An 11,573-nucleotide genomic window follows, 5' to 3' on the forward strand; every position below is an offset into this window, starting at 1 on the left:
GGGCTGGGTTTTTTAAAAATTTTGGTTTGTTTTTCCTTTGAGCTGGTTTTAATGACCCAGTTACTTTGTTTGAAAGCCATTTATTTAGATGAGAGATATGTAGATGTAACTGGATAAATAAAAAAGTGAAATCAAGACTTGAAGCAGTGGTTAAAATACAAACACACGGGCCACTCCCTCAGACAGGGTGCCCCAGACAGAACAATGGCTCAGAAGTTACACTTAGAACCCTCGCCCTCCCCGCCCCCCAAGAAGCTCCAAACCTCCAGGTCCCATGCAAAAACTGAATTTCCATTTGGCACCAAGCACCCCGCATGGCCCCTGCATCCTCTCCACCCTTCTCCTTCCCAGGGAGATTTTCATGTCCGTTCCCCCACCAGAACCTGCCGCCCTCCACCGAGACAGCACCAGACGGGCGCAGCACCAAGCGCATGGTCCAGCCGGGTGTGCCCGCTGCCCCCTCCCCGGCCCACCGCCCGCCCAGCAGAGGAAGCCGCAAGCCGTGCCCAGTGGCTCCACGGATGGAAGGAAGACAAGGCTACAGGGAGCGCACGTGGTGTGTCCACGGGAGGCGCAAGCGTGGCCCAGCCGAGACCTCGCCGCCGCCTGGGGAGTCTCCGCCTCACCTGTTCATTCCGCTAACATACACCTCCATCCAGTCCGCAATCCCTACCAAATCCTGTGTGTGACATCCCCCCTCTTTAAAGGCAAATGTCTTGGAATGTCCATAGAGAAGAAAATGTACGGCGCAGAGGAACGCTTTCCAGGCCGGGCTTTCGGTTTCACCTCCGGATGTCGGAATACTCGGCCTGTTCCTCCTCCCACTCGCTGCTTCCGGAAGTTCCCTGGGACACGTGGTCCGCTGCTCGGCCCCGGGCGTGGACGTGCGCGTGAATGGCGCTCTTGCTGCCCCTCTCGCTCTTGGCACCTCGGCCGCTCTCCCTGCTGCCGGGCTCCAAGAGGTGGTGCCCCGTGTCCCGGGGGTGGGCCCTGGAGGGCTTGGCTCTGTCCCCCTGTGGCGGGTGCTCAGGGGGCGCTGTGGGCGGCCTCTGGATGGCCGAGGTGCAGAAGCTCAGGATGGAACACAGGCTGCCCCAGTTCTGCTCACACTGAGCCTGCACGCTGTGGGTGATGGCCTCCTTCACCTCCTCCCCGCAGGTCAGCAGCAGGTTCACCAGGTCCACGTAGGGTCTAGGCATAGAGAGCAGAGAGACCGGGAATGGCACCCATCCTGCCTGGGCCTCTCAGGCCGTGACCGTAGCAGGGACCGTAGAGGTGGCAAGCCCAGGGCTTGGCTGGGGTTTGGTGGGGTGGAAGAGCTTTCTGGAACTGCCTCCGGCCTTTACCCATAGCCTATGCCGTACTGGTCTCAACCACCATTTACTGGGCGCCCCTTATGTGCCAGGCCCCGTGCCAGGCTTGGGGGAGCGTGAGGGGCTTGGGGCAGAGCCGATGCATAGGTGCCCATAGTGGAGGAGGAGCCTCTGGGGAAGGTGGGCGGACAATGCCAGCGGGGCAGCCGAGCAAACGGTGACAGGAGGCCCGGGAGCCCTGGGCTCGCTTCAGGGCGTGCTGGGCGGGGTTCAGTGGGCGTGAGAGGAGCCTTCGGGGCCAGAGGGGGGGTAATTAGGCAAGTGGTGAAGGGCCTCAATACCAATCCAAGGAGTCTTTCTGGTAGGAAGGCAGGAGTCCTTGCAGGTCTGGGACGCGGGGAGCCCCAGATTGTCCCCTCACTCGTGGCGTCAGCAGGGCCACCTGGCTGTGTCACTCTTCCACATAAGCCTCCTCTGAGTGAGGCTCCCCAGGAGCCATTTCCCCGAGTCTGTCTCAGTCCCTGGTTTAGGCTCATGACCCAGAAGGATGATTTTGGAAGTTACTGGGCGCACGTCCTCATGCACCTGGACGAGCCTGGCCCAGGACGAGAGGGTGGGGGACACCGCCTCCCTGGGACGTCACCTCCCAGAGAGCGTGCCTCTGTGTCAGCATTCAGGGCTGAGGAGCGGGGCTGGCTGGCTAAGCACCTTCCCAAGGGGCTTCCCCAGAGCCGGAGGTGAGGGCTGGCCGCGAGGGGCCTGTGCGTTTGGAATGAAAGCCAGCTGTCTCCGAAATAAACACTCTCGGTTCTGGAGGGGACAGCAGGCTGCTCAGGCCGTTCCAGCGGCCGTGGGTCTGTCTTTAGGGAAAGTGCGGGAGCGGGGACCCCTTGATGCCGACCTTCCTCCTGGGCTGGGAGTTGCGTGCAGAAGGTGGGGACAGGGTGCTTGCTTTTTATATTTAGGGGTCCCCAGCAGGAGGTGGCAAAAGCCCTTCCTACACCTCCCTGGTCCTTTCTCATCCCTGGGCGGGCGTGGGAGGTTTCCTGCGGCTCGCCGGCCTTCCGAAGCAGGCCTCAGCCAGCGGAGTCCCGGGTCTCTGACTGTGAGCCTCGCAGCCGTCACCTCGGGCAGCAAAATCACTCTGGACCACGGTCTACGGCCCCTGACTGTTTCCCCTGTGAGCCTGGGCCACCTGGGCGGCTGCATCGTGTATAGCCCACTTACTCTTTTCTTTGCCAGTTGGCCATGGTTGCTAGGCAGGAAGGCAGACTGTGTTAAGCCCTGGGAAGTCGTTTACTGCCATTTTTATGAGTTAGTTGTAGTTGAGTGAACTGTCCTCATTTCATAGATACAAAGATGGACTCAAGGTGGGGAGAAAGTGCTTTTGGAAGCTTCTGGGCCTGGGCAGCCACGGGCTGGGCTGAGAGGGGAGAGGAGGGATGTTCTGGCCAATCAATCGGGCTGCCTTACAAGGCCTCCTAGATGCCTTTGGAGTCTGCGCGTGGCTGATGGGAAGGGAGCTGAAGCTCTCTAAGACAGGCCCCTAACAGTGGCAAGGAGACAAGGGCAGTTATGGCACTTGTCGTCTTGGGCTGGGAGAGGAGAACATGGGGCAACACAGGGAAGATGGTCAGTTTGTGCTAGTTTCCTTCCCTCCCTGTGCCTCAGGGAGTTCAAGTTCACCAAGTGGGTACCTGCTACAGGAGCACCTGATTGTCCCTGGCTCTGCTCTGGGCCCTAGGAGCCAATTGCAGAGGCTGAGAATCTGTCTGTCTTTTGGGGACACTAAACTGATGCTCCTCTCACGTTTCCTTCCCCGGAGTAAGGGGAGGGCTCTTGTCCCCTTCGCCCGGGAGGTCTGCCTGCCAGATGGCTCTCGGTACCCAAGGTGGGCCCAAGAGGGCCGGACCGTTCCACATGTCCTGTGGCCACTGGCTTCCTGAGCTGTGGACCATGGGGAGGGGTGCGTGTCGCTCTACGTTGAGCTCTGAGCTGGCGTGGTGTCCTGTCAGGCTGAAGATCAGCCCGTGTCTAATGACACAGCCCAGCTCTCTCAACTGGGTCTCTGCAAGGAGAAAGGATTTTAAAAAGAAAGTACTTGGAAGGGGATATGCCTGGAGGCGGCCAGCACCCAGCACCCAGCGACAGGGTATGCGGTGGCCAAGGTGGTTGATATGGAGCCAGTGGGGCGGGAAGAGGTGAGGGGACCTCTTTAATCGGATGTGACAGTGTTTGGGGGTGAGTGGGGTTGGGGTTGAGGACTGGGGGTCATGTGGTTACTGGGGTGACTACGATTTCCTCCTCTCTAAAGTGAAAAGCAAATTCAATTCTCATTTTCTATCTCTGGGACCAATGCCACACATTCTTAAATGGTCGTCTTGATCTGGGGGGGACTGACGAGATCCTTTGTGCCAAAATCAGTTAAGATAGTTTGAAAAAAAAAACTAACCCCAAGAAACTCATTCAAGTGAATGCACTACATGGTCGTGGCTTCAGAAGGGGCAGTAGTGGGGGCTGGTGTGGGGCTGGGGTTAGGCGGGACCCGCTGCCTGGAGGGGCCGCCTTAGAGGAGGCGAGAGGGCTTGGGTTCAGGGCAGTGAGTCTTCGTAAAAGAGGCCGGGGCATCCTTTTGGGGTGGGCCTCCTGAATTTCCAGAGTGGGCTGGGGGGGGGGCTACATGTTTGTTCTAAATGAGGCAGGGAACCCTTGGAGGTTAAGGGTCCAGGGCCCCAGGGGACACAGGAAGCCACAGTGCTTTGCTGCTGCTTCAATGCAGGGGCGGGGGTGGACTTTAAAACCTGCAGTTTTCTGAAGGAAGATTTTTCTTCAAAAAGACAGTTTTCTTGGCTCTAGGAATATATCAAGGACTTATAAACTAGCTCCCCGTGGTCCATTCTTGGAGCCAATACATTCACTGTCTCTAATGGGACGTGGCTTTTGGACAAACGACCTTCATGAGTTTGTCGGCCATATGGGCATTTGTGTCTTCCAGGGGCGCCTTGAAGGGACTTTCACAGTACTCGCCTCGTGTAAAGGGGAAGCCCCCGGCCACACGTGGGGACCAAGGAGCCTCTCGCAGGCCTAGTGGGGAGAGGGCAGGGCCACAGCAAGGAGGCTCGGGGTCCGCTCCTGGCCGCTGGCTCCAGGCGCGTGTCTCACCCATTCCCGTGCTGGAAAGTGGGAATCAAATCTCAAGGGAGGTTTTCAAACTCGGCTTCCCTTCCCTCCTCCGTAAAGTGGGGATAGTCACCTCCATCTTGCAGCGGTGGTAGGAAAGACAACTGAGACAATCCAGGGAAAGCCCCTGGCCCCGGGCCTGGCCTGCTCAAAAAATGCTTTTATCTCATTCGAGTTTTTGTTGCTCTGTCTCTGTACAGGTATTTGGTAGAATAAAAAAATGTTTTATCAAGCCCTAGTGTGACTCAAAGGGAAGAGCTGCTTGTGGAGATTCACGGTGAATCTTATGATTCTAACACTCACCAGGGTGTGGCAAGATACCTAGATCCTCATGACCAAGTGGAAAGTGACAGCAGGTTGTTGTCCCTCGTGACCTAAGTGGTATAGGTGGGTGGGGAGCAGCCCATTGCGGGAACGTAGCTGGGGGAGATCAGCACGAAGGAACGAGAGTTCACAAGCTTGTACTGAGTTGGCCCAATGAGTCACCGTACAAAGGGGAACGGTGCCATCAAGCTGACAATGACTTGTCCTGGGCTGCTCAGCCAGGAGCTTGCTTTCTGTCCTAATTCTCTGAAGAAGGAGGCATCGTAACCTCCAGGGACTGTCGACCGCTTCGTGCGAGGAGCAGAGGTGTGCCTGAGGCCTCGCCATTCTGCAAGATTGAGGACGCACTCGATGGTGCGCTTTTTAAGGAGCGAGACATCCTGGGCTTGTTTCTGAACCTCAAGTCTTCAAAGAAGTCAGTCCCTGTTTCCTTGCTTTGGCATAAAGGTGTTGGGCCGAGTTTTGGACACTTGTTTTGCATTTTTCTCCGGGAGGCCATTCGTGTGCTAGAGAAGGAGAACTGGACTTTCTAAGGGCAAGGGGAGCCGATGGAAGCAGGAAACAAAGAAGCCACTGCTGTCAGCGGCTGGCCGTGCAGAGAGTAGGGTCTGGAGCCGAACTGCCTGGCTCAGGTCCTGGCTTTGCCTCTCATTCTTGGTGACCCGGACCTCGGTGTATCTCAGTTTTCTCATCTGGAAAACGGAGGCAAGGATGGGGCCAGCACAGGGCTATTGTCGGGGGCAAGTGAAAAATTCAGAGAAGGCGCTCGGCCGCCTGCCTGGTACCCGGTGAATGCTGGGCAGGTGTCACCGGCTCTCAGTGGTCTCTCGGGGCCCCTGCAGAGCTACGGGGAACACTCAGAGAACGGTGGGGTCTTGGCCGAGGGGAAGACAATGGGCATTTCTGAATCCCACCCATTTCATGCTTAGTAAAAACGTTTCCTGTTCCTATTGCATTTGACTTTGAAACCGATGGTGGAAACTTCTTTCGCTTTCCCTAAAGGTCAGCAGGAAAGGCGCTCCCAGGGGAGCCAGGGCAGCTTTCGGAGGTAAAACGCAACCTCCCCTGTCCATCCGTCCGAAAGGACAGCTCAGTCCCTACACACAGGCCCCCGAACCGTGACCCCTGGGGACACTCACTCGTGCAGCAGCAGGTCCTTGAAGTGGATCATCTCGGCCATCACCCGCGTGTTGTCCCGGGCTGCCGAGCACAGGTCGTGTTTGAGGTAGCACTCCCGCTGCAGCTGCGACACCATGTCCTTGATGGCCGGACACTTCCGGCTTATGCAGCCGAACCGGTGGCGCAGAGCATGGGCCTTACACTTCAAGGCGTCTTTGATGAATGACTTGCCCTGCAGACAGAGGACAGAGGAGGGAGAGGGGGCAGGAGAGACGAGGCCTTGTTACACGCTCAGACACGGACCCTGTTGGCCTCACACAGGAGCTTTTCGAGAGCTGAACCCCCAAGCCCTGCTGCCGACTGACATCCTTGCAGGTGACATGCTGGCGCTTCAACGGGAGGTGTGTCCAGACTGACAAGACACCTCTGGCGTTTGGCCAAAAGGATGCCCCTCGGGGAGACTGACAGAGCTGCCTCCTGCCTCCCCCGCTGCTCTGCTAGCGTCCCTCAGGCTGGGGCTTTCGTGGCTGGCTGTCCCCAAGGCAGACGGACCGGGGTTGGCCGTTGGGTGGCAACTTTTCTGGAACATGAGGGGACTTTGGCCAGACATTATTCCAGAATCCCTCGGTGGTTCCCAGCAAGCCTTTTCCCCAAGTAGAAAGTGCCTGCTTCTCCAAGTCTCACACCTTTCCTCTCCCTTCGACCCAACGAGTGCGAGTGCGTCAGGCGGGGCTGCTAATGGTGCCTGTCCTTTCTGCCGCCACGCCTCCCAGCGCCCCAAGCCCATACTCCTGTCTCCCCCATCTTTTAAGGAGGAGCATTCTTTTCCTTTTTGAAAACCATTCGACTCCTTTAAACTGTTAGGATTACTGCCTCTAAAAGGCCCGCCTGGCACACTGCCTGGCAGCATCTGGCTCGGCCGCCAGCCCCGCCCCCGCGCCCTGCCTCTGAGTGGCGAAGGCAGCCAGGCATACATCTGGCCCACACTTCTCTTTCCTGGCAACCCCTTTAGATTGTTCTTATCCTAGAAAGGAGACAGCTGTTGGGGGTGTGGAGGCGAGCTGGGCCGTTAGCTCCCTTACCAGCCCCGGGGGCAGAGAGGCATTGTGGGAGACCTACCAGGGATGCCATGCCCCCATTACTATAGAAACGAGCTGTCCTGAGCGGGGTCACCCCTGGTTTTAGACAGGCCCAGAAGGAACGAAGTTGAGAAAATAAAAGGGTTTAGGTTGGGAGTGGGAAGCCAGCCAGCATGTTTATTTCGGTTCTTCCCTTCAGAAGCAATCGAAATGTCTAGAGATAGTGTCTGGTCACGGAAAACCACCTCCCCCCAGCCCCCTCTCCTCGACTCTCCACTGGGAGCCAAATAGGACGGAGGGCAGGGTGTGCCGGTTTGTGAAGTAGTTATGCACTGAGAAAGGACTTGTAAGGGGTGCTTCTGACTTGAGAACATACTCCTCTCAGTTGAGAATAAGAGGGAAGGTTAATTTATGCGAGGACTGCGGCAATCTGTTCTCGGTATTCCTCCCGACATCCTGTGGGGTCGCCCTGAAACACACGTCTTTCCTCCGGATTTCCTATTACGCTTCCTAATTCCAGTTCATCCAGAAGGGATGCTTGATTCGGGAGCCTCAAGGAGTTCAAACGTGCAACCTCTTCCCTTCGCCGGCTTCTGTTTCCCCTCCTGCCACCCCACATCCTCTGGCGGGTAGGCTGCCAGCCCGGCCGCATCCCTTCCGGGTTCCCAGGCATTGCTTTGTCAGGCTCTCTACAGGATGTCAGTAGAAGGTAGCCGGTGACGTTGATAAATCACACCTAAACTGTGGGCCTCATCTAAACGTTGTCATCGCTCTCCAGTGAGACGGGAGAGGACGTTTATGGGGGAGGATAACGGGGGCTTCACAGAGCCGAGATGGGCTGGGGAGGACATGAAGGTGGGCCTCATGCCACCTGACGTGTACGTGGGTGGTTGGCACTGGAGCCGGAAGTTTGCTCGTGGGGTTCTTTGCCTGCCCCACGCAGCAGCTGGGCTCTGCCCTGGGACCCTGGCCCCACCAGAGTGGGCCAGGCCCTGACTCTATTATACAGAGCAGAAGAAGAGTGCAGCCGTGACCGACTCATTCCTGGTTTTGACCTTGCAGGTGGGGAGAGGAGGCTCTGCTGCTCGGGAGGAAGACAAGCCTGCTCTCCCGGAGGCCTCGGTGTCTCCACGGTGCCTGCTCACACCGCCACCAGGAGGAGGTGAATTTCTCCAAACTTTGTGTCTCATTGATTCTTGCCTACTAGGGAAAAGCAGCTGTTGGCATGTATAATTGGAGTCTCTGCCCTTCTGCTCCTCAACCTGGTGCTCCTATGGGATGGGCCTTGCAGCCTGGGTTCGGGGTGGCCGGAGGTAGTGCCCCCACCCCCACAAGACAGACGTTTATCATGATCTTTGTCTTCTCGGCCGAGGAGCCTCAGATCACTGTGCCACTTAGTCTCCTGTCCACTTTGTCTGTGTAGACACAGCTTGAGTGGAGGAGGATTTAGCCTGCAGGACAGCCCCAGAGAGCGGAACTCCAGGGCTGTGGCAACGCGGGCTTCCTGCTGTGCACCTAGACTGACTTGTCAGTGCTAATACCACTCCAGCCATCAGCTCAGGAGACCCATGAACAAGTCTTTCCAAGGAGCATTTCAGCCATGCTACACTAACCCCAAACATTCTTTGCGCTCTATATGGTTTTTACCTGGGCATCAAATTTTCCAGCGTTGTGCAGAAAAGTCATGCAAATCCCATGTAAGCCCCGAATTTCACAAGAGTTGTTCTCGAAACATTCAAACACTCCACACCCCACATCGCCAGCGTTGACCAAACAGTGCTGGATTTCCGCTAAAATGAGAATTACATACAGATATATACAAAATTCTCAGCCATGCTGGGGAATGCAGAGAGGTTAGTTGAAATAAAAGTAATGACCGAAAGAAAATTTAAGGGGGAAAAAAAATGTTAGAAGGTCTATTTCAGGACCTAAAAAGCCAGGGAAAGAAAATGTCGTCATTTAATCTACCTATGAAAAATAGCTGTATGTGTAAATATTTGTAAAAAATTAGCCAAACCCACGTTACAAAAATCATACGCAGGAGTTAGGTCTGAGCACCTCATTTTTCATCCTTCCCATCTTATGGCAGTGTGTGTGGGAATTCTTAGCTTGAGAACAGAAGATAATTCAGCTTTCTAAACCCACAGACAAAAATAAGATTTTAAATGATTAGCTTGCCCCTCCCTCCTGTAGGCCGTCAATGAAATACCCTTCTCAACTTGGAACTTGAAGCTGCTGCTATTAAATCACAGCCATTTCCTTCCTGACCCCCAAATGAGAGCGTCCAAAAAGCAGTTTCAATTCAGCTTTATGATTCAACACCTAAAAATCACAACAAAATTCCTATTAAGGCAGCGCCTCCAAACCATCCGCATTAAAAATACCAGGCTAGGGAAACTGGTTCCCGGGCAGGCTCGGAATCCAGCGGGACGGGGGCTAGCCTTCAGGAACGCACCCTTCGAGGTCAGAAGCTCCTTTTAAATAGAGATCCGGTGTGAGATGTCACTTAATCCCCTAGAATTCCCGCGACCGGGACTTTGCCGCCCTCCTTCGCAGAATGTGGCCCTAATTCGTCTGTCTGAAAGGACCGAGTTGAGGGAGTTAACTGTCAAGCTGCCGTGTGCAAAGCCTCTCTGCCTTCCCTCCCCCCTTCCCAATGCCCGGACTTCAACCAACCACAAAATTACATCAGAAAAGTATATTTTGGAAGAAGGGCGGGTTAGGAGTAGATAATCCACATTCAACTTGAAGCTCCCGAAAGAAGGAGGGGCGTGTATTTGTTGAGGGTCACCAACCACCGAGAATTACGTTCAATTCTCAAGGAAAGAGCTGGAGAGGGGGAAGGGAGGGCGAGGATCCTCGGAGGAGCGGCTCGGACCTGGGCGAGGGCGCTCGCGTCCGGGGTGGGGGGCTCCGGGGTGATCCCACGCGTGGCCCCAGCGCGCTGGGCAGGAGCGCGCAGGGCCGTGAGTCAATCGCTTGGGCAGCCCCTAATGGGCGCCCGTGCATTCCTGCTCGTGCGGGAGCGCACGCTCCCCGCTGCCGGGCTCCGAGGTCCCCGAAATGAAGGGGGAACCGCCTAGAGCCAAGGAGCTGCAGGCAGGTTTTCTTTCTCTCCCCGGAGCTGGGAAAAGGGCCAGCCCCGCGCCCTGCACGCCTGGCTCTGCTCGGCGGCTTGCCGGTGAGCAGGGAGCCGGTTGAGCAGTCGTGGTGCACCGTTGGGGCCGTGTCACCATTTCGTGGCTTGCTGACCGCCTTGGAGCGGGGGGCTGCGGCAGCACCGCAGAGGTACGCTTTGCGCCACCCCCACCTCCTGTCCGAAAGCAAGCCCCCACCCCCGGGGGGAAGTTCACCACGCAAGGTCTCGCCTACAAAGTTCTCGGTTGTTGGGCATCTTTTGAGGAGGGGGAGGACAGCCGGCCGGATGGGAAGAGAAGTTCTCCCGGTGCAGGGTGCAGCCCAACCCCGGGGACCCTCCGCGCCTCCCGCGGGGCGGCCAGGCTGGAGCAGGAAGCTTTACACCGGACGGGGGAGCCCGGGGTCCGCACTGGCCCGGCCTTGCCAGGCGCTGCCTCATTTACCCTCGACCCCGGGCAGGATAGCAACAAGTCCTGCCCAAGCGATTTCATCACCCTGCCAGCACGTGCGGATTCCGGGCGCGCGGAGCCCGGCGCGGACCTCGCCTGGCCTCACGGTCTCCTCGGCGTGTCCCGCGCCACCCCAAGAGTTTGCACGGCCCTAGGTGGGCGCCCCGCTCCAGGCGAAGCGCCCAGGGAGCACTGCGTGGGGGCCCGGTGTCGTCTCCCAGCAGCTCCCCGCCGCGGGGGCGCACGAGCTTACCTGTGTTCTGCAGGGACAGGCGGCCTTTCTGCTGGGAGCCCCTGTCTTGGGGACCCTCCGGCGGGTTGGTAGCGTCGGTCCCCCGCGCCGGGTCGAAGGTGGTCAACACCAAAGCCAGGGTCACGAACTGGCCCAGCCGATCGGCACACATCGTTCTTGGCGTAAACCTCCCGCCGGGAGACCTGGAATCTTTGTGCTCCCCTCCCCCTCTTCCTCCTCCTTCGCCGCTTCCCCTCCTCCTCCCACTCTTCCTCCTTGCTCGCCTTCTCCCTCCTCCTCGCGGCCGAGGCTGGATAGAGGTTACCCAGCGCCCTCCCGTAGCTCTCCGGAGAGCATGTGACCAGGCTGTTAGCAGCACCGCGAGTGCCCGGCAATGGCAGGGATGGTGCCTCAAATATCCCTGGAAGCTCTGGTGTCACTTGAATGAAGGAGTCGAGCAGGTGTTGTCCCGGCGCCTGGACCAATCCGAGACCCCGGCCCGTTTGACAACACGGCCAGGGGCGGGGCCTGCGCCGAACTACTACGCGAGGAAGCCGGGCTCCGCCGGGAGCGCCCCACGAAGTTGCCGACCTGGCGTCGGCCACCGGTGTGCGTGCGTGTGTGAGTGTGTGTGAGCGAGCGCGGCCGGAGATGCGTGCGCGTGTGCGTGTGCGGGGGCTCCAGGGCAATGGCCGAACCGGCTTAAAAACAAAAGCGAGTTGCAGCTCCGGTTGCAGCT

The 11,573-nt window shown here is 57.6% G+C and overlaps 1 protein-coding gene across 1 annotated transcript; it reads right to left on the reverse strand.

Moving 5' to 3' along the window:
- Positions 1–629: 629 nt before the first annotated feature.
- On the reverse strand, positions 630–11,064 carry STC2 (stanniocalcin 2). Its single transcript, XM_054565110.1, has 4 exons — positions 10,856–11,064; positions 8,663–8,805; positions 5,957–6,168; positions 630–1,191 (listed from the first exon to the last, which is right to left on the reverse strand). The coding sequence occupies exons 1-4, from the start codon at positions 11,004–11,006 to the stop codon at positions 783–785; spliced, it is 915 nt and encodes a 304-aa protein (XP_054421085.1). The 5' UTR covers positions 11,007–11,064; the 3' UTR covers positions 630–782.
- Positions 11,065–11,573: the final 509 nt, after the last annotated feature.

Source organism: Pteronotus mesoamericanus, unplaced genomic scaffold, assembly GCF_021234165.1.
Source record: "Pteronotus mesoamericanus isolate MK-2021 breed Mesoamerican mustached bat unplaced genomic scaffold, CSHL_Meso_final contig_1, whole genome shotgun sequence".
NCBI classification, from domain to species: domain Eukaryota; kingdom Metazoa; phylum Chordata; class Mammalia; order Chiroptera; family Mormoopidae; genus Pteronotus; species Pteronotus mesoamericanus.